The sequence below is a fragment of the Eptatretus burgeri genome, chromosome 12, assembly GCF_056783735.1.
Source record: "Eptatretus burgeri isolate ZD-2024b chromosome 12, Ebu_testis_v1, whole genome shotgun sequence".
NCBI lineage: Eukaryota > Metazoa > Chordata > Myxini > Myxiniformes > Myxinidae > Eptatretus > Eptatretus burgeri.
This window is the reverse complement of record NC_140972.1, coordinates 38,173,571-38,197,180: the sequence shown is the minus strand read 5'-3', so window position 1 is coordinate 38,197,180 and position 23,610 is coordinate 38,173,571. Positions and strand designations below refer to the sequence as shown.

Genomic DNA, 23,610 nt, shown 5'->3' with positions numbered 1-23,610 from the left:
TCATACATGGCATTGTCCAAAAGTTTTATTGAAGAAATCAACAACATTCTCTTTTGTTATCTTCATTCACCTTTTTTCCTCCTGAGATGCAGTCAATGATTCACTCAAGGAAGAAAGATTACAAGTATTGGAATCAGACACCACACCAAAATAATCATCACAATCACTTAATAATTGCTTCTCAATCACTGGCAACTCTTCTGTGTCATTATCAACAAATTATTTTCGTTGCATCTGCACTGTGACAACTGCCCCATTGCTATTGTCGAATTTGGGTTTATCATCTCCTTTATCATCCTGAGTCTTTACAATGGAGAACAAGGAATGGTCGTTGTTGATGCTCGACATCTACATCGCTCATTGTCACTAACCATAGGGTATTCACCATCACAAACAGAGTACACTTGTCAGCATTTTTATTCCCTTCAACGTGAGCACGTGACAGAGTTCTGTTCTAAAGGAATACGTCACCACTTTTCTCACCTTGCAAAAGATTAACGAGGTGGTTTGAGCAAATATATGTTTGCCAACTAACACTTTATTACTTTTGTCCCAATTTTTGATGGCTACAAAGAAGCATTTCACATTCTTCCTCGACTCGGTACCCACAATGTGTACCTCATCACAGACTTTTTCTTCTGGAGGATGTGGCGATTACTTAAAGTGATTCTTCACCATTTAGAGATTGGGCCAAAAATATATATACAGCACAATATCTCAAAAGGTTATAGATTAATTCCGCAGAAAGTGTGTGGACTGGTTGGGTATGTGACAAGGACTAATTAATTCGATTTTGGTGAAGATGTGAATCTCGATTCGAAAATTTTTAAGTGATTCTTCACCATTGAGAGATGGGGCCAAAAACTTTGAAGCAGGATATCTCTCAAAGTTGTGGACGAGTCATGACAAAACAATGTGGATGAGTTGGTTAGGTGACAAAAACAAGCCGATTCGATTTTGGTTAAGGTCCGGATTCAAATCTGACCGATCAGTGAGATACAAAATGTAAACTCTTCAGCCTGAAGGAGGTATGTGCTCTTCCGAGTGCTGCTGCGTTTTGCGAAGCGTCACTCTATGAGTGATTTTTCAGCCGTTCGATACTTGGCAAAAACATTTTTTTTTTTGCTAAGTATGTTGGTCTGTCGTGATTGTCGCACGATTTTTGGCCACAGTTTTCAAGCAATCGTTCTGAATTTTTTTTTGTGTGTGTCGGTGGAAGGACAGCAACACTAGATGTTGGTGAAGATCCGAATTCAGATCTGGATCTGAGAATTGTTTAAGTGATTCTTCACCATTGAGAGATGGACCAAAAACGACATATAGCACAATAGCTCAAAAGGTTATGGATCGATTCACACGAAATTTGGTGGACAGGTTGGGAGTATCACTAGGAATCATTGGTGGTGGTGGTCGTATGGCAGCTTAGCTGCCGGGGTAGTAGCTATCATTTCTTGAAGTGCGACTGTGTTGCTGATGCAGTGCCCCTCTACCAGTACACACACTGGAACTGCTACTCATTTCGCCGACCTCGGAAGGATGACAGGCTGAGTCAACCCCCTGGTGAATTAATTCAGCAGCCGACGGGGCTTGAACTCAGGACCCTAGGATCCCAAGCCACCACCCTAACCACTGAGCCAACACCAGGCTCACTAGGAATCATTGATTCAATTTTGGTGAAGATCCAAATCCATATCTGGAAACAAGAGTTATTTAATTTTAACTGATTCTTCAACATTGAGTAATGGAGTGAAAAACGATATTGCATGATATCTCAAAAAGTTGTTGATGGATTTGGATGAAACTTGATGGACAGCTTGGGTGTGTGACAAGGACTAATTGATTCCATTTTGATGAGTATCTGAATCCGGATCCAGATTCGAGAATTTTTTAAGTGATTCTTCACCATTGAGGGATAGTCCAAAAACTATGCATAGCATGTTATCTCTAAAAGTTGTGGACGACTTGTGACGAAACGAGGTGGAAAAGTTGGTTAGAGAATAATAACAAGCAGATTCGATTTTGGTTGAGGTCCGGATTCAGATCAGACCTCTCAGTGGGATTCAAAATGTAAACTGTTCAGCCTGGCGGAGGTATGCGCTCTATCGAGTGTCGTTCCGTTTCACCAAGTGGTCACTCCGAGTGATTTTTAATTTGTCTGCATGTTTGTCTGTGTGCAAGATATCTCAAAAAGTTGTGGACGGATACAGATGAAATTTGGTGGGCAGGTTGGGTGTGTGTGACAAGGACGAATTGATGAGATTTTGGTGAATATCCAGATCCACATCTGTCTACCATAATTTTTTCAGTGATTCTACACCATTGAGAGACAGAGCCAAAAATGATATATCGCACAATATCTCAAAAGGTTGTGGACAGATTCGGACGAAACTTGGCGGACAGCCTGGGTGTCTGACAAGGAAGAATTTATTCGATTTTGGTGAAGATCTGAATGCAGATCTGGACACGACAATTATTTGATTTTTAAAGTGATTCTTCACCATTGAGAGATAGGGCCAAAAATGATATCGTACTGTATGGCATGATATTTCAAAAATGTATTGGGCCTGATATGTTCTCGAGGATCAGGCATTGCATGACGGAGATATGCATTCTACTGAGTTCTATGTGTTACTGTGATACATATATATATATATATATATATATATATATATATATATATATATATATATATATATATATATATATATATATATATTCATTCTCTCACTCACACACTCACACACTCTAGGACAAGACAGTGAGAGAGAGAGAGGTACAACAAAACAAAAAACAAAGAGGAAGAAAATAAGCTAAAGATAGAACTGGGAAGGATGCAACATGTACCGTCAAAGTTTTTGAGCAACAGTTGTGGAAAGTGGAAAGAGCGACAGAGAGATAGAGAGAGATACATAGACAGATAGATATATCGAGAAATAGAGAGACAGTGATCTCGGTAGGAAGATAAAGAGAGCCAGGCAGATTGGTAGAAAGATAAATGGATAGATAGATAGATAGATAGATAGATAAGGAGAGAGAGACATATAGAGAGAAAGGAAGAGAAAGAATGAGATCGATAGATTTAGGGTAGAGAATCTCATTTCTTGGAAAATTTGTCATGCAGTGGTAAATCTTCCAATGGCATGTATTCACATAAAGTCACATCCTCATAACACAGAGGCTTTGAAAGAGGCGGGTCTATCCTGAAACCACTGAGAGGATTTCTCAACATGTTCCATGCTGTGTCAGCAATGAAACCCCTGAGACTCCGTAACAACTAAAAGTTGAACCAGGAATCTGCAATCATAGACAATCTTTGTTTCGACTAAGCTTTTCTTCACAATTCAAGTTGGAAACGAAATCATTAACATCACTTCATTATTAAGAATTATAACGATGAATGGTAATAGAAGATAAACAATAGTTTTTTTTTCTTGGCTATGTTTAATTTTTTTACAAATAACATCCATTGAAACAAGACAACTGTACCATTGGCTAAACAATGGCTTTTTATGGAGTTGAATGGCTGTTTTAACTCTCTACCAATGGAATACAAAACAACCGCAGCGTCTACTCTGTTTCATAGCAGCAACTACTCTGTTTCATAAATATTTATTTTCACACATCAACTACTTTACCAGTGCTTGGATGGCTTAGATTCTGATGCATTAATGTTGTTATTACGATACTGAAGCATAAATCACGAAATCATAATTCATGAAAAACATGGTTTCGTTATTTTAATTTATTATTGAAACTGTTTTGTTTAGCATGCAAGGCTTGTGAAGGATTAAGCATATAGATCACATGAAGGAAAAGGTTAAAAAGATGTCATTGTACAGGGTGCGTCAGATGTTGCATTACCCATATATGTATTATATACAGTATGATTATTTGTCAAAGAACCGTTATCACAGCAGATGACCTTAATCAGGGTGTACGTAATGCGTTTTCAACTATCTTCCAATACAAAAAGATGTTTCGTTCTGTTTAATATCAAAGATAACATGGAGACGCATTAAACTGTACTATGAAAATGATGCTGCACATACTCACGTTCTTGACATTTAAAATGTTATTATGTATGTGCAGATGTGATGGAATATTAATAAATACAGCTCTTTAGGTGTCTACATACATTTTGTACAGAGAGTATATATATTCCCTACATATAAGGATGCATGCTATACTTGTAGTTGTCAGGGATTACGCAACTTATGATGCACCCTGTACTTTCTGATGAATTACGAGAACATTAGAAGACTAGAACGGCACTCGTAGAGCACTTACCTCCACCAGGCTGAACAGTTTACAGTTTGTTCGGATTCGGATATTCACCAAAATCTAATAAATTTGTCATTGTCACACACCCAACCTGACCACCAAGTTTCGTCGAAATCCGTCCACAACTTTTTGAGATATCCTGCTCACAAACAAACAAAAAAGAAAGACATCGTATATGGCACGATACTTGCGAAATCCCGAAAGCAAACTTGACCTAAAAAATAATTGGTGGTTGAATTCAATGACCAAATATACAAATCCTCTTCAAATTTCAAGTCAATCGGATGAAAATTGACAAGTTTAGAAAATGCTCCGAAGTTGTTGACTTCAAAATTAATTAGTTGTTGAATTTAATGACGAAATATGCAAATCCTCTTCAAATATCAAGTAAATTGGCTAAAAATTGATGATTTTAGAAATTCAACAAAGTTGTTGACCTTTTGACCTTTTGATCTCAAAATCAAGAGGCTTCTTGAGTTTGACCAACTCTACCATTTTGTGAAGATAGTTTTAAAATTGTGATCTCCAGGCGATTGACAGACAAAATAACAGACAGACAGAGACAGAATAACACACATGACCAACCAATATACTTAAAATTCTTTGATTTTCACAAGGAACAAACAGACAAACAAGAAAGACATCATGCAGAACACAACACTTGCAAAATCCATCCACCCAAAAACAAAAGTTGCCATGGATACATTAAATTGTTCATTTCATTAAAATTAAAATTGACGATCTAAATAAAAGCTCAGGTCAATCGGATGAAAATGTATTATTTTTCAGATGAAAATGGATTTTAGAACGTTGACCTTGAATTGACCTTTTCACCTCAAAATAATCGAATAATCATTTTAAATGTTGCAATATGAAATTATTATTATTCAAATTTGAAGTTAATCAAATGGAAAATGGCGATTTTAGAAATTTTGACTTTGAGTTGATCTGTGACCTTTTGACCACAGAATAATTGGTTTACCAGCTCAGTGACCCAATATGCAAATAATGTTCAACTCTCAAGTCAAACGTCTGAAAAATGACAATTTTAGAAATTTTACCTCAAGATAACCTTTGACCTTAAAATCAATAGGCTTCTCAGTTGTGACTACCTCAATAACTTGGTGAAGTTTCACGAGGATTGGTTTAGTATTGTGTCTTGCACGTGTTTGACAGACAGACAAACAGACAGAAAGAATAACAAAGTCGACCGATACTTGAAAAATCGAAGATTTTCGCAAGTAACAAACAGGCACACAGACAGACTGCAGTAAAAAATATAACCTCTGTCCACCTTTGGTGGCAGAGGTAATTATAGTATCTGGATCCGGATCTCCAGAACCTCGTCTCACACCCAACACACTCAACCTCCAGAAAATTGTCTGAATCCGTCCACAACATTTTGAGATATCCTGCTCACAGACAAACAGATAGACCGGGGTGAAAACATAACCTCCGCCCACCTTTGGTGGCAGAGGTAATAATGGGCAATCAACGCAATGCATATGATATATGGGATCTGCGATCGCAGTCTCATTAACTTTGTTCTTCAGATGGGAACACCAAACAGACCAAATCAAACTGGTTAATAATTATATACTTACGAGTGCTCCTGTCACATCTTTGTCTTTCCAGATCTTTGTCAATCCTGACATTGTTGTTCTCCCAAACACGAACCATCGATGAATTTCTCCTCCACATTCTCAATTCACTACAATCTTAGAAACAAGGAATATAAAACCTTTCCACTACTTCCATGTCATTGTCTCCCAATTTGAACACCGATCTTCTCAATTGACAAGATTTTCGTGTTTTTTTTCGGTTTACATAAATACCAGCTTTTTCACTTTCCTTCTTCACTGTTTGCAGCAGTTTCATCAAAACCTCTTTACTTTCTGCCAACAGAGTGGATCATCAGCATACCTTAGGTTGTTGATACATCTTCCTCCAACCTGACTCCATCCTCCATATTATCCAAGTTTGATTTCCTCATGATGTACTCACTATACAGATTGATTAAGTAAGGGGATTGACACTCACTATACAGATTGACACAACACTGTCTAACTCCTTTTCCAATTCCAAACCATTCTTTCTCTCTCCATACTCTGTTCTTACTGTAGCTTCTTGTTTAGTGTCCCGGCTTCTTATCAAAAATATCAGGTACTCTGACATCTCCATTTTTCTCAGCATAATCCAAACCAATTAATAATCAACACAATTGAAAGTTTTCTATAATTTATAAAAGAGATACACCTTTCTCTGATATTCTCTTGCTTTTTCCACGATCCACCTCAGATTTGTGATTTCATCTTCTCTAGTACCTCTTTCTCTTCTGAAACCTTCTTGCTCAACAGACAATTTTGAGCTTAATTAAAGTCTTATATTCTGTGTTAAATGGTCTTTAGTAATATCTTGCTAGCATGTGAAATCAAGGGAATGGTCCGGCCATTTGAACATTCTCTTGGCTCACCTTTATTTGACAATGTTATGTAGACTGACTGCTTCCACATTTCGGGCCATACGATCTTGTTCCAGATCTGTGTACAGATAGCTGTTAAAATTTTAATTGCCACCTTCAGAACATTGAACAGAACATCAATTACCACCTTAAAGAGTTACATTGGCATTTCGTTGGAACCTGGTGCTTTCACATTTGCCAGCTCCTTCAGGGCTCCATGTCCCTCACATTTTATGAATATTGGTTCTTGGTCATATTCTCTCTCTTCGAAGGTTGCCACCTTATTGCTACCTCATTTGTATGAAGTTTCGGTATCGTCTTTCCATCTTTCTTTCACCTGGATTTCTTCCGTCAGATCTTTCCTGTTCTACTCTTCAGGACACCAATCCTAGACAAAAACTTTCCTGTGATTTCTTTGATCTTTTTTTTTTAATGATGTTTTGTTTTTTTCCCCCCACTCTGTTGTCACTTTCTATCTCTATGAATGCCTCTGAAATATTTTTGTTTGCCTTCCCTCGCTTGTCATTGGAAGTTGGTATTTATCCACTTAATCTCCTCTATTGATGTGCCTTTGGTTTTCATCTCTCTTTCTTATGTCTGCAATATCTATTGCCTCTTCTGACTGCCATTTAGTCTTCTTGTTTCTGCTTGCTTTTGGATGTTGGTTTGGCCTCTTCATTTCTAATGTCTTCAACCTCTTGCCACAATTCATCTCGCATTCTGCCAACCAAGTCCAGCTCTGCAAAATGTTTTTTTTTTGCCTTTTTTGCATATATCTTTAGATGTTTTCGAGGTCATATCTGGTCGGAATTTTGGATTTTTTTTTCACTTTTCTCAATTTGACTCATAGCTTCAACGCAATAAGTTCATGATCTGTCCCACAGGCTGCACCTGGCAGTGTGATGGCAGATTGCACAGCACTTCTGCATTTTCTCTTGATCAGAATGCAGTCAATTTAATTTCTATGTTGTCCATCAGGGGAAGTCTCATCTGTTTGGCTTGTTTGAACCATGCGTTTGCAATTACGAATGCATTCATCACACAGAGCTCCAGCATTCACTCCTCTGGCTCATTTCAGACACCAAGTCCTTGCTTTCCTGCAATCCCTGGCGCTCCTGCTTCTCCATTTTTTGCATTCCAGTCTCTCATAATCATTAAAACATCTCCTTTAGGCACCTGCTATATCAATTGCTGCAACTTTCCATAAAACTTCACATTTTATTCATTTGCTGCTGGAAGTTGGAGTATACTGTATATCTGAATAATGGTGGTGTTCAGTGGATGGCCTTTCAACATCACTGATATTAACATATCAATGACTGGGTTATATCCAAGAACTCACCCTGGTATCTTCTCATTGCAAATCACTGCCACTATATTTCTTTTACAGGTTTCTTAACCAAAAAGTAACACCTTGTAATCGTCAGAGTCCATCTAAGTTCACTTAGCCACAGAATTTCAGTTATTGTCCTCTCCATCTCTTTCTTTATAACGTCCAACTTTCCCCGATTCATATACCTTTTGTTCCATGTCACAATTTTGTGAACGTTCGAGTAGCTCAGAGTTTGACTTTCAGTTCTGGCAATCTCAGTGACTGGACTTCCTTGCTGGTTTCATCCATCTTTACTCATCAAAATACTTTGCTCTTCCCCAGTGGCCATTTGGGTACCATCAAACATAACCGTAACCCGAAGAGCTCATCATCCGGCATCACAGCTTTATCTCATACATTACTTTAATTTTATCATTGGAGACATTAAATTATCCAGGTTAAATACCCAATTATTATTGAAAGCAGAGCCCAACAGGATGGTGCAGAGATAGTGAGCACCCCTCAATTTTAGGTGTCTCATCTGGGTTCGATTCCCAAACCGACTATAAACTGTCCATTTGGTGCTTCACAGGAAGGGCATTGTTTTGGACGGAGGTAGCATTTGGAGTCCCATATGGGATAATTAGTAGATAACAGCGTCCTTCACGAAGAATGGGTGAGTTATCGCCGGCATCCTGAACAAATTACTCGTTCAAATTCCTGCCACCTCCAGTCAAATGTCACTTTGGCCAGCTGGTTTGTGAAAGACTTGGGGCAAAAGACCTTCCCTGGCCGACCTGACAAGAAGGTGGCAATAATTCAGTCCATTCATCAAGTCAAAGTAGTAGTAGTATCATGAGCGAACGTTACATTCAGTGATAATCCCATAACTCATTCGACAAGTCATTATTGCTTGAGCTGCAGCTCCAGTCGATGTGCAAGCCTCAACATGTGCTTGGAATTTCAGCCAATCCTCAGCTTATACCAGTAAAAAAAAAAAACGAATAAATGCACAGCCTGCCTGATATAAATGTTTAATGGATTTTTTCAAAGGTCTGAGTTTGGTTGAGGGGGGGTCGTTGTGACGACCATAAGAAAATACAAGCTTGCAGTCTTGCTAATCAGCGTGCTCAGTACAAGCTGACCGATTGTTTGCAAATTCATGAGGAACACAAGGTTCAAGTCGTCCATAAAATCCTGACAATTTCACAAGCAGGATGCGCAGGTTCATGAACAATCACTGCTCATAAGTTCTCCTTCATACAGTTTGCATATATGGACCTTCATTCTAAAGCAAGGAATGTTGGATCATCGAGATGTTTGCTTCTGGCTCAAACATGGCCGTACACATGTTTCTCCGATTCTTTTTCAGGGGATTAGGGATCAACCGAGGGATTACATCACACTTCTAGTATAACAGTATTTCATCGTTGCTCGTCTGGTTTCAGAAACTCCACCTGGGATTTCAAAAGGCAAGTCCAACTAAAACGAAAGGATCCAGCCTGTAAAAACAATCCTAATCATTGGTTACGCAAGAAGAGGCTTGAGCTCCATGACATGAGGAACAATTCCGGTGTTTAATTAATTAATTAATTAATTGAACATTCCAAAGCTGCAATAAATGAGAAACAGAAGTATTCCTAAATACAATGATGCAAAATTAAAGTATTATTCCTTCACAACAAAAATCCCAACAAAGCATTTATCATTTCAGGAATTTTCAGTCATGTTTCGAGAACTACTGGAAGACACGTCAGCAACTGTGTTTCAGGGGTCACAAAGCATGCTAATATGAGATGACGTCACACCCTGACAAAAATGGAGTCAAACAATGGATCCGGAAGGTGAGAGTAAAGGAAAAGGATAGAACGGACCGGTGAGTTGAACTCCGAAGGGATTGATTATAAGGTGTGGCCAAGAATCTGACATGGAGGAATGCGCAAATGATTGTGAACACACAATGATGGAACATTCATCATCTTGAAGTCCTTATGGAAGCCAACAGCTATGACCGCAATAACTCGCACTCTTCAATCCCCTGCTTTTACAGATGTCGTTTTCCCGATGTATTTCAGGATCGATATTGATGGAAAGAGTAATTGCTGACGATGGGGTTATGCTTGGGCAATGAGAGGACCACACGGTGCATTGGTTGGACCACCAGGGACTGCTTTTGTCCATTTTTGGAGCTGATCTTGATCGTCAGAAAGACCACAGCTGTGCCGAGATGCGTGCTGAGCTAGCACGGTGCATATGGCATTCCAAGGGAGCACAAGTGCACTCGTGATGTGAGAATGATAGACGGGCCACAGTTATGCCATCTGAACACTGCCGCCCATTGCCGCTCAAGATGGACATCTCCTTGTTCGTTCAAGCATCTGCACTTCATCACAATGTCTTGGAAACAATGGAAAAGGGCGTGCCCTCTTCTCCAATTTCGATTATTTGTACCCTCTGGGTTGCGCTGGATAAAAGGTAATTCAGCAACACGAAAGCATATTATGTACAACCATTCACACATCTTGGTTTCCAACATGGTGGGGGAAGAAAATTAATATTAAGAGAAGTATAACTATACACATCACATCCTGAAGGTCTATTTGTGGAAATTACACACTATCTGTACCAGGAACTGAGGTGCATTGGGGTTGTCTCGGCACCCTTCCTCCTCCACCCCACAAAATTAAATATTCCAGTATATTGAAAGATAATGATATGTAAGCACCCACAGAAGGGAGTGGATGCATTATAGTGACCCTCGCCCGAGGTTGGGGAAGGGGTGAGGGTTGGGAAATGATCCAATGGTGACCGACAATGAGGAAAATTTCTGCAACAAAGGCACCGCTGTAAGAATCTGGGTTTAAATTTGACTGTGTGTGTGTGTGTGTGTGTGTGTGTGTGTGTGTGTGTGTGTGTGTGTGTGTGTGTGTGTGTGTGTGTGTGTGTGTGTGTGTGTGTGTGTGTGTGTGTGTGTGTGTAACATATCCAAGGCATAAATATACAATAATTGACACGTCATTTGGAGGTACAAACGACAATGTGTTCCAAGCTCCCCTCGACACCGTAGGGTACTAGACCGATGATGCTCCATTTGGTTAGGGGCTTATATGTGCAGCCACACCCACAATCTGTGTGTGTGTGTGTGTGTGTGTGTGTGTGTGTGTGTGTGTGTGTGTGTTTATATACACACACACACACACCACAACAACCAGCACATTGTTCATGTATGTCGATGCACACCATATCACCAATAACCTTCACACGTGCCTCGCTTGTTAAACGTAATATCTCCCCCCCCCCCCAACACACATTACCTTTCAGTTTGTGCATGTCCCATCCATTTTGATCACTCCGAATCCCATTCATTGCCTCCGTGAATCTTTCACAGACAGGCGTCCACTGTGCCGTGTAATATCCACGTCCAGAGCCCACCGTGGCTGATGTGAACCCGGCGTCCGGCTGCACCTCGTATACCAAGCAGCTTGCCAAGGTCCACCCCGCCATCCACTCCTCCTTCTCGCACCCCCTCCCTCGTCCATCAAACCCACCTCAATTCAGTTTGACGACTGCTCCTCCTGGTGGTTCTTTGCATTTACCGCTTCGCTGGTGGAAATACTGGCAGCGTACCCCAGACCTAGACCCTAGACCCTAGACCCAAGAGGTATGCACGCACTTCACTGTGAGCTGGCTCGTCTGGATTCGAATCCCCGCCAAACTGCCCCAGTGCTTCACAAGCATGGTGATGCATCAATGTGTGTGTGTGTGTGTGTGTGTGTGTGTGTGTGTGTGTGTGTGTGTGTGTGTGTGTGTGTGTGTGTGTGTGTGTGTGTGTGTGTGTGTCGTTAATTAATTAAATTAACATTAAACTGGGAGTCCCGTCTGCCTGTATTGATTCGTGGAGGTTAAATGTCCCACAGTGTCTTTCTCAGAGTGGACGAGTTATCACCGGCACCCTGGTCCAAATTCCAAATTCCTGGTCTCACCTGCAGGGTCCATGGTATCAGCGGCACAGGTACTCTCCGTAGCAAACAAATGATGGATGCTACCTGTACAGGCTGCAGCCAGGTACTTCATATGAACGAAGTGAGAGAAAGGTAATCCTGACACCACAAGCAATCTGAGCTGTCAAATCCTTGAATGAGTTCGTGAGTGGCATCATCTGATCCCACTCGCATTCATTCAGTCTGATATCATCCCATTTTTCCCCCATATCATCCCTCCATACAGAGTACTACCGTACTCCATGACAAAATGGACAAATTTCAAAAGTGCGACATGACAAAATATTTGACAAAGTAAAACATGACAGTTGGAGAAAGCTATATATTACTAAAACTCTCGTCTTGTATGTATGTATGTATGTATGTATGTATGTATGTATGTATGTATGTATGTATGTATGCATGTATGTATGTATATATGTTCCTGAAATACAACCAAAACGGTACATGATAGCGCAAAAATTTTCGGCCCACATTCCTCACCATTCTCCTGTGATGTGCAATAACAAGTTTCGTTTAAATCGGGAGACGAAAAAATTATTAAAAAATCAATTCCCGATTCAGTCAAGTACTCTTCGGGAGAATTTGATCAATGCAAACAATCTCAGCGGTGTAGTTCGCTGGAGCTATCTTTTCTTCTTTTTTTTGCTTGAAATGATTTATTGAAAAATCCTAAACATTTAGTATTAAATAGACAAAGAACGATTTATTTTTAAGCATAAAATAAACATCGCCATTTTGACCTAATATTTCCGTGTTCATTAATAAATAAAATTGTGTTTAGAAGATTAAGCACAATAATTTATTCGACTTTCTTTTCTCCGTTTTATTTTTTTCACATTGACGCGAAATATCAAGTTTCGTTCAAATTGGGCAATTAAAAAAATTATTAAAAAATCAATTCCCAATTCAGTCAAGTACTCTTCGGGAGAATTTGATCATGGCAAACAACCTCAGCGGTGTAGTTCGCGAGAGCTATCTTTTCTTTTTTTTTTGCTTGAAATGATTTATTGAAAAATCTCAAACATTTAGTATTATATAGAAAAAGAACTGTGATGTACCGAATAGAAGATGCTTAGCAGGCAGACACGAGCAGGGGAACAGTCGAGCCGGGCTGTGTTGCACAAGCGCGAGCGCGGGCGTACTTTGCCCGCGGCTCTCCTTTATTACGTACTCCGCACACTCACGAGCCGGGCGACTCCCGCATTACTACAACGCCTCAGGCGGCGCGCACACCTTATATCCCTTGCAGACCCGATGACCACGCCGACCCCTCCTCCCATCATCATGCCCATCATGCATCATCATCATGTCCCGCCCTGCATGCCCGCAGGCTACACCACACTCCTCCCTCCTAAAACTATGATTATTAAATGATCACCATCATAATAAGCATAAACAACACGAAGGACTTCAGTATAATAGTCGACAAGGCACAAAAAATGAAAACAGCGAAGTATAACAGCACACCACATCATATAATGCGTGAAAGCGAGTTAATGGAGCTGCCACGGCCAGATTCCGAAGACACAGCACCTCCCAAACTCTGGCCGCGTTACCGATATGAAGCAGCAAGGCGAAAAGCACAGCAGCCCTACACAGCGGAAACGCCCCCAGGCGGCTCATGCTGACATGGCCCTCGCCGAGGCCGTGGCGATCTCTCGAGCCAACCTCCCCCGGCACCATCAAACGCCTCCGGTTAGATAAACATTCCGAGGCCGGAAGCCCGCTGTCTGGAAGCCGTGGCGCCAGCGCCAGCCTTGATCGACCTTGGCCGAGGGCGCTGAACAGCGCCGCTGGCTGTACGCACTTAATGCTCCAAAACAACCCACGCACCACAATCAGTTGAGACGCCAACGCCCGTCTAAACGGCCTTGAGCGAACACAGAGAGCTGCGCTCGCAACCAGAGGTGGGGGTAACGCCGACCAGCGCACCAGTCCTGGCTCCGAGTCGATCTCCGAGACGCACACGGCAGCTAGACGGTAGCAATTCCATTTAAACCACACTTCAACCATAGGCTCGTTATAAATCACTACGAACATCATTTGAACCATTGCAAACTCATTTTTCCGTACAGCGCGTTCTTTTGATAAAATCCCAGCACATGACAAAGCAACTACCCGCGGCCCGGGACAATGGAAGGCCAACCCAACCTTTTTATTCGCCACCAGCGCTCCCAAAGCCACCACATCGCATTGATCATAATACAAATCCCATTGATTGATCTCCGCCAAACCCACTCTCACACGGGAACTGCTGGCATTTATTTCAACAACGTTAAACTGCATCACTAGAGCAAGGAAAAACACATATGCCATGAACAGCAACCCACAACCCACATCACGAGTCCGTTTCTTGGTTGTCGACTCGATGTTGTGACTCGCGACTCCCTTTAACGCCACGGGCTCACCGCAACCTGTTGAAGCTGCTCGACCAACACCGGCGTGCATTGCCTCACGAACGCTGCCGAAGCGCGGGAACTCATCGCGAGAGCTGATACGGCTCTCGCCGCTCCCGAACCGTACATCACCGCCGCAGGCAGCAACGAACAGCCGCTCCCATTGCATCGACGCGGCTCCCGCCGCCAGAACCTCGCCCTCGGTACTCGACGAAGGCATCGAAGAGAGCACCGGCACACCTGGAGGTACGAACCGGAGATCCAGCCCGAGGTGCGCCAGCCAGTCCCGACCCAAAAGGGCGGGCCCCTCCCCTCGCACCACGAACACCGAGAGCGTCGACCTCGGTAGCGCACTGAGACGTCGGCCCTCGCAAGCGGTGCAATCGCTTCACCGGTGTACGTGTACAGTGACAAGGCTGTTTTGACCAGGCGAACACCACGAAGACCACGAGCCGCCTGCTCACCCATGACCGACACCGCAGCCCCGGTATCCACGCAAAACACGGTCGGTTCGCCATTCACTTCGACCTCCACCGTGAAAGGCGTCGTCATCTCCGAACCAACGGAAAACAGACTCAACCGTGGTTGCATCTCCTGCTCCGGCTCGCCGGCATCGTCATGCCCCGGTTGCAGGCCGATCTCCAGGTCACTGGGGTCCTCCCGCACCTCGTCATCCAAGACCCCAATGGAGGCCCCCGCCATCCGACACACACGCTTCAAATGTCCCACCTTCTGACAATGCAAACACACGGTGTTCTTATACGGGCACATTTGTCGCAGGTCCGGACCCCCACACCCCCAGCACCCCTGGAAAGCCCCTTCGCTCCCGGTGCGACCGTGCTGCGGTGCGTGCCCTCGTCCCGCACCGCCAGGCGCGCGGGCGACCTGCGGCACTTGAGCCATCGCGCGGACTCCGGGCTGCGCGACCTGCGGCACCTGTGCGGTCACCGCGTGGACCTCGGGATTAGCCGACATGCCCCAGCTGGAGCTACTCATTACGTCCTGGCCAGCAATGGTGCGGACATCCGTGAGTGTCTGCTCGACAGACGAAGCAGTCCCGACCGCCGAGTTGAATGTGATGTCGGTCAACCGCAGGATGGCTGCTACCATCTTTGCGTCTCGCAGACCAGAAATAAAACGATCTCTGAGCCGTGCCGGACGCTCCTCTGTCGTGAACTTGCACGGCACAGCCAAATGCTTCACCCGTGCTACGAAGTCTGCAACACGCTCCTCGCCACCCTTAGCGAGGTGATCGAACTGGAACCGCGCGAGATGTAACGACTTCTCTGGCGCCAAGTGGGTCTTCATTTTCGCCACGATGTCCTGAAACGATAGCCCTTCATCACTGGACTTATTTGGAGCCACCAAATCACTCAGCAGCCGGTAGTGCTCCGTTGATAGTGAGGCGAGCAAGATCGCCTTGCGTTTCTCTTCATCATCTACATCATTCGCGCGAAAGTAGCAACCCAACTGTTCAGAAAACAACTCGAATTCATCTCCCCCGAACACGGGTATGCGTCCGTGCGCCATGCCCCGACCTTCTGCCATGCTCGTGCTGGCGAGACCCTTGGCTCCGTAGCCTGGAACCGCACGGGTTACTTGCCGCCCTGCACACGCCGATCCGAAGATCCTCGTCAGCCAACTGTGATGTACCGAATAGAAGATGCTTAGCAGGCAGACACGAGCGGGGGAACAGTCGAGCCGGGCTGTGTTGCACAAGCGCGAGCGCGGGCGTACTTTGCCCGCGGTTCTCCTTTATTACGTACTCCGCACACTCACGAGCCGGGCGACTCCCGCATTACTACAACGCCTCAGGCGGCGCGCACACCTTATATCCCTTGCAGACCCGATGACCACGCTGACCCCTCCTCCCATCATCATGCCCATCATGCATCATCATCATGCCCCGCCCTGCATGCCCGCAGGCTACACCACAAGAACGATTTATTTTTAAGCATAAAATAAACATCGCCATTTTGACCTAATATTTCCGTGTTAATTACAGAACATTGTACTTTAGGGTACTTCTTCATATCGACGGTCCCCTGTGCCAGTGCGCATGCGCAGCCTGAGCCGGAGCCAGGGATGTGGGCGTTTCAACCTGTTCAATAGTTGTTTGATTATTGTCGTTCCACGCTAATAAAGTGGTCGAACAAATTGAACTCTGTTCTTATTTTTTAATTAATTAATAAAATTGTGTTTAGAAAATTAAGCACAATAATTTCTTCGACTTTCTTTTCTCCGTTTTTTTTTCACATTGACGCAAAATATCAAGTTTTGTTCAAATCGGGCAATTAAAAAAATTATTAAAAAAACATTTCCCGATTCAGTGAAGTACTCTTTTGTGATTATTTGATCAATGCAAACAACCTCAGCGGTATAGTTAGCTGGAGATGTCTTTTTTTTAATGTTTTTTTTGATCAACCGCTGTCACAACGGGTTCACGGGTCGTCCAGTACATACTAATTTGGTAATGAAATCCTTTGGCTTTGGGATGCTGCTGTAGAACAGCAAAAGGGTTGGACCAATGAGTTTAAAACAGGAAAATAATAGGTGAAAGAGATATCCCCACAATCACATGATGTAATGATAATGATGCTAAAATTTTGAAAAGACCAGAGGTTGGTTGGTTCTTTTCAATATTGATGATATATTGCACATTTCAGTTGCTATTGTCAAAAATATCCTGAAGCAAATGTTTGGGTCTGAAAAAAATGTTGTCATTAAGATGAGTACACAAAATGCAAACAAAGCATCAGAAAAAGCAAAAGTGACAAATGTCCGAATCAATGCTGGAAAGAGATACAGAGGGATGCAACATGGGTTCACCATTTAGATCCTGAACCCAACCAATGAAGCATGAGCTGGAAGCAACTTGATCACTTTCACTGTGCAAATTCTGAGTGGAAGCCTCAGCTGAGAAGGTTATGACCATCCCTTTGGATACCAAAGATATAATCAGCAATATTGCTGCGAAAACCAGTTGCGATTCCATGGGTCTGACCCAATTTATGAGTTTTCCAACCACCATTTCTGGTAACGGTGCATCCTCCCTTCAGGACATGGTAATGGAGAATATTCCAACGAACTTCTCCTGTTCCTCTTGGCTCATGTGAACATATCCTTGTCAAACTCAGACATGTCTGGCTATTGTTAGAGAGTGATGTCGATGGGACTCCAGATCCAACTGACAGGGACTGCAGTATACCGTTCCTTCCCACAAAATGATTGGGCTTCCATAGCCACTGCATCCAATAATGATTCACCATGAGAATACTTTTACAAGAGCCAACACTCTCTCTCATGCACCAGATTCTCCCCTCCCATCTACAGCTGTCCTATCCATCCTCTTGACCATGGTTCATTGAATCCTGAAGTGAGACTGTTGCAGTCAACCATCTTGCTTTCTCAATATGGAAGGCTAACCCAAATGAGGGCAAGTTCTTGTCACCCCTTAAGGCTTGAAATCAGTGTCTGTCTATCCTGAGGCATGCCCAAAAAATATCTCGTTGATAACTTCAAGGCTGAACACTCCAACCAATCTCCTTCCTGAAAGCCTTGGCCACATCTTATCCAGTTGATAACTGGTGTATGCTCCCCCCTCCTTCCCTCATCATAAACAACCTCACCACAGTTTATTCTTGAAACAATGTCTCAACTCAGGGTTTACCTTGAAACATGGGCATCGATTGCTTTTGAAAAGTGGGGGACATTGCATGTCCAGATCACGAAGCCCACTTCGTGCCGGCGTGGACATAGCAACTCTACCCTTGCAAATTCTTGATTTTATACGCTCGTTGACATGCTGCCTTCTGATCACACAAATCCCTTAAATTAATCTGACCATCTCTATCAAATGTAAGCAGATGGAGCAAAATTAAACATGAATCATACACATTTCAAAGTTTCAAGTGTCATCAAAGAAATGCATATATATATATATATATATATATATATATATATATATATATATATATATATATATATATATATATATATATATATATATATATATATATATATATATATATATATAAAGATTTGTTTATCAAGCCTCCTTCTCACGACCCTTGAACTGATTCACTCAACATAAACTGAAAACTAGACTGACATACAAATTGATATTACACGAGTACGGTCAACTTTCCTTAAAACTTGTCAAAAATATGAACCCTCTTGTCTGCCGATCAAGTTAAAAACTTTGCAGCAATGTCTTGGGGGTCAAGTGCAGTCAGACGATCTTGGTGAACATGACAGATCATGAGATGGTTGAGGCGTTGTTGGGTCATTGTGGAACGTAACCAAGTCTTCATATGTCTGAGTGCGCTGAATGACCGTTCAGCTTCGCATGAACTTGCTGGGGAAACCAATAGAAGCCGAAGCAAACGTTCTACCTGTGGGAACATTCGACGGACTTCCGGCACCATGTCTACAAATATCGTATGGTAATCCTCAACAGATGAACCAATGAACTGGTTACGAAAGAAGCCAAGTTCTTCCTCTAGGGAATCCGACAGTTCGGGATATTTGCGGACTATTTGTGGTTTGAATGACCCAGACAGGAGCATTTCACCCAAGTCCCTATACGCCATGAGGTCGGTTGATGTGAAGTACTCGTTCAAGTTCTCAGATGCGCTGTTGATGACTTTTAAAAATTCAACAGAGGCAAACAGACCGAGAACACACTTTCCTGATGAAAGGCAGCGTCGAATACCGTTGGCTCGCGATGCCGTGTTCGTACCAAAGTCATCACTTGCTTGTTGAAGGGCATCCAGTACCGCTTCATAGTTAGCCAATATCGATTTCACGGCAGGAGAACGAGTTAACCAACGCGTCGGGCAAATTGGCCTCAGGTGTGTGGGGCAAGGAGTGTCAGCATCGTCAGCGTGGATATTCAAGTACAGATGCTTGAATTTTCCAGAGTTGTTGTAGATGTTGCTGATTACCTGGACATAATCAAGGGCATCTCTTATGAACGGTGCAGTTTGTAGGGCTTTGGATGTAATGAGTTGGGTGACATGAGCTCCACAGTGAACATAATTGGCCAGTGGTTGGAGTTTTTTTTAGCTGTGCTTGACAGCCCTTGTACTTTCCGGACATGTTGCTTGCCCCATCGTAAGTCTGCACTCTAAGGTGTTCAATAGGGAGTCGACACCGAATTAGGACATCCTGAAGCATCTTACAAAGTGATACTCCTGTTGTTGACGATACTTGGTAGAGGCCGATGAGATCTTCTTGAACAGCAAAGGAATCCGTCACATAGCGCACACACACCGACTCCTGCTCATTACCCTGAATATCTTGCGTTCCATCAGTTACGAGTCCGAACTGAGTGGACATTTCATTCACGTTACTGCAGATATTTCTGAGGATGGCATGACTCATCAACTGTAGAATTCCGTTCTCAATTTCTCCACTTGTGAACGTCATCTTCCTTGACAGCCACGTCTTGAGGTTTACATCATTCTCGGCCCGCAACTGTAAGAGCATTTTGAAATTCCCTTCAGAGGCATCCTTACCACGAATTGCAAAACCTTGTTGGGCTAAATATTGCAGTGAGGTGATAATCTTCAGAAGTGCTGACCGTGCAGATCTTTGCTCTTCTAGCAGTTTGCTGCTCAGCTGCACATGGACACCAGGTTGACTTCTGTGACACTTCAGATTTTCAGAGGCAAGCCTATGTACGTTTGATCGTCCGTGTGGTCTGAATTTTTCTGTAGCCTTTTTCCAGTTCCGAAAGCCCTTTGAAACAAATGAGTCTTCTGCACAGCGGGCAAGTTCGGTAAGTTTTTCACGAGAAGCGTCCGTACAGGTGTGACGGAGTACACCGCCGATGCTCTGATCAAAATGAAGCCACAGAAAATCTTTGAACCACTGTTGTTGAAACTTGAACTTTGGTTTGGCAGTATTTCGACTGGGATACAACTGACATCATGAGGTTGAAAAGGCTGATCTGGGAAATTAGGCCAAGTACTCGCACATGCACCCTTTTCTGCTATCTTCTCCTTTGAATCGTGCACCTCTTTCTGGGAACTTGATTGCTCTAGGAGAGTGGTCGGGGGATGTGCTACTTGATGCTGTTGCGAAAAAACTTTCTGATATCCATATCCTCTATGAAACGAGAAGGGAATTACATTTCAGTTTAATAAATTTTGACATGTGAATTATAAGGGTTATTTTTGCGTAACAGGGCATTTTTAAGGTAAACATACTTTTGGCTAGGTCACTATACCTCCAGGCACAATGTTGACATGTGATAAGCTTTGCGTAGCACATGTATTACTAAAAGAGCGCTAATACGAGTTCAGTTCTTAATTTAGCATCTGAGCTCCCAACTTAACATTCCATTACTCGCTTAGTTCCTGGATACGCACTTATTACTTTTATTACTTTTGGTTAGGGTCAGATACCCTGGCATTTTATTACCTGGGATTATTAATATTCATCATTTTATTTAATTAACCAATGAGCTAAAGTTGAGTGAGATGATTATGATATTATTGGTTCATAGTTAGCGTCATCGTTAAAGATTGTATTCTTGATTTGCATGCCATCAAAAGGGTTCACTATAGGAATGAGCTAAAATCGGCTGGAATGTGAACATTTATGTAATTCTTTACCTCTCACAAACCACGAGACGAGGGATTAAGATCTGTTGCCGTCCGGACGTGCACTCTCTTCTTTCCAATTATTGTACATAGTTTGTATATTTGTAAATACGTTCATCATTTCCACTAGTGTGTGCCCGTACATGCAAAAAAAAAACAAAAAAAACACAACTTTGAAACCGCGTGCCTTTGTTTAAGTATATATAGTGCGTGCCCGTACGTTTTGTTTAAGTATAGTGCGTGCCTGTACGTTTTGTTTAAGTATATATAGTGTGTACCCGTACGTTTTGTTTAAGTATATATAGTGCGTGCCCGTACGTTTTGTTTAAGTATATATAGTGCGTGCCCGTACGATTTGTTTAAGTATATATAGTGCGTGCCCGTACGATTTGTTTAAGTATAGTGCGTGCCCGTACGATTTGTTTAATTATAGTGCGTGCCCGTACGTTTTGTTTAAGTATAGTGCGTGCCTGTACGTTTTGTTTAAGTATATATAGTGCGTACCCGTACGTTTTAAGTATATATAGTGCGTGCCCGTACGTTTTGTTTAAGTATATATAGTGCGTGCCCGTACGTTTTGTTTAAGTATAGTGCGTGCCCGTACATTTTGTTTAAGTATATATAGTGCGTACCCGTACGTTTTGTTTAAGTAGATATAGTGCGTGCCCGTACGATTTGTTTAATTATAGTGCGTGCCCGTACGTTTTGTTTAAGTATATATAGTGCGTGCCCGTACGTTTTGTTTAAGTATATATAGTGCGTGCCCGTACGTTTTGTTTAAGTATATATAGTGCGTGCCCGTACGTTTTGTTTAATTATTGTGCGTGCCCGTACGTTTTGTTTTAGTTAAGTGCGTGCCTGAACGTTTTGTTTAAGTATATATATTGCATGCCCGTACGATTTGTTTAATTATAGTGCGTGCCCGTACGTTTTGTTTAAGTATATATAGTGCGTACCGTACGTTTTGTTTAACTATATATAGTGCGCGCCCGTACGATTTGTTTAATTATTGTGCGTGCCCGTACGTTTTGTTTAAGTATATATAGTGCATGCCCGTACGTTTTGTTTAAGTATAGTGCGATATAAGTTATAAACCATTTTGGTCGTTGAAGGGGTCCAGAACCGTTGTGGGGTCGACATGGTGAACAAGAAGCTGACAATCCTCTTTATTTTATTTTCAACGCTGCATTTAAAATCTCTAATTTAATCATTCTCAATCACACAGTTTAATGAGACACCTTATTCTGTCGGTCTCTCCTTCGTCTTTGTCCTCGTGCAAACGGAAAATTATTCGGATGATGGCGGAAGAGAAATTTCTTCCGGAACGTTATTTTTCCTCGTAAAAATTGCAAGTCGTGGCTAAGCTACTAAGCCCAAGCCTTTTTAATCGGATTTTCGAGGTAATCTCATTACTACCCTATAGATACTGTGTAATCCGAGAACAGAATTCAAAAATAATTTTCCGTTCGTTTGTCCGAACCGCTTCAGTGAATTTTGCATATTTTTCAACAGCTACCTTTTAAAATGTATAATTTAATCCTCATAAGTCCGATGACCGATTGATACCTCTCGTTTTGTAGGTCAATACCGATGTCCAAGTCCAAGTACCTATAACTATAAGTTATATATAACTTTAAGTCCAAGTACCGATGAAAAAATTATTTACATTAACCGCCGCAAAAGCGAGTGAATCAGCGCATTTTATTTTATGTTTCCCAAGTATTCAAAGCTAATTTAGTCGCCAAAATACCCACTTTCCTTCGATTTTCACCCGGTTTTCAACGTTGGGATTTCGGCCACTGTTGTCGACTGCGAAATATGAAAACAGAATAACAAAATATCTTTCCGTTCGTTCATGCGAGCCGGTAGAGTGAAACTGCGTCATGCTGCACAAGATCCACCATCTCAATCAGCATACCAGGCCGCGAAATCTTTTATTGGCTTACAACTCGACGGTGCAAAGTCACAAAAATTAAACACACACATCATCGTGCAGGTAATAACATCAGGCATCCGGCGATATAAGTTAGAAAGGTGAAATAAACTATTTTGGTCGCTAAAAGGGCCCCGAGTCGTTGCGGCCTAACACTATCCGAGGCGTGGCGCTCCGGGCCATGAAGACGCGATTTATTTAAACACTCATAAAATGACGATACAAAGTCCGAAAACGTCCGAACATACCTCAAAATGTCCAGGTCACGTTCTCTGTTAGTGGGTGAACAATCCAACGCTTGGCGAATTCTGCTTCGCAATGATAGGAAGAGCCGACATCGAAGGATCAAAAAGCGACGTAGCTATGGCCGCTTGGCCGCTTGGAGACCATGGCTTGGGAAGCACGGATTCTCAATGTTGAATTGTTAACCTATCATCTTTACTAGAACTATAATAGACCAATAAAACTTTAATACAGATTTAAAAATTTATTCTTGTATTTGAGGAGCATCTCGGCCTGGTTGTATTAGAGCAGCTCGTTTTGTCTTACGTAACTTACATTCAATGAAAAAAGTGGGGGGGGGGGGTGGGGACAATCGATATGTTGTCTCCCCCC

The 23,610-nt window shown here is 42.4% G+C and overlaps 1 protein-coding gene across 4 annotated transcripts in view; it reads right to left on the bottom strand.

The window, feature by feature from the left end:
• The window catches only part of LOC147015436 (actin filament-associated protein 1-like), a 196,914-nt gene extending 173,556 nt beyond the window's left edge, over positions 1 to 23,358 (bottom strand). For 2 of the 4 annotated variants that reach the window (XM_085850187.1, XM_085850190.1), the window contains exon 1: positions 11,369 to 11,573. In XM_085850187.1, the coding sequence (XP_085706313.1) occupies positions 11,369 to 11,558 (190 nt within the window). In that variant the 5' untranslated portion in view covers positions 11,559 to 11,573. Of the gene's footprint in view, positions 1 to 11,368; positions 11,574 to 23,243 lie in introns of those variants that run through there. The other 2 variants (XM_085850195.1, XM_085850193.1) reach the window with 2 other exon arrangements.
• Positions 23,359 to 23,610: the final 252 nt, after the last annotated feature.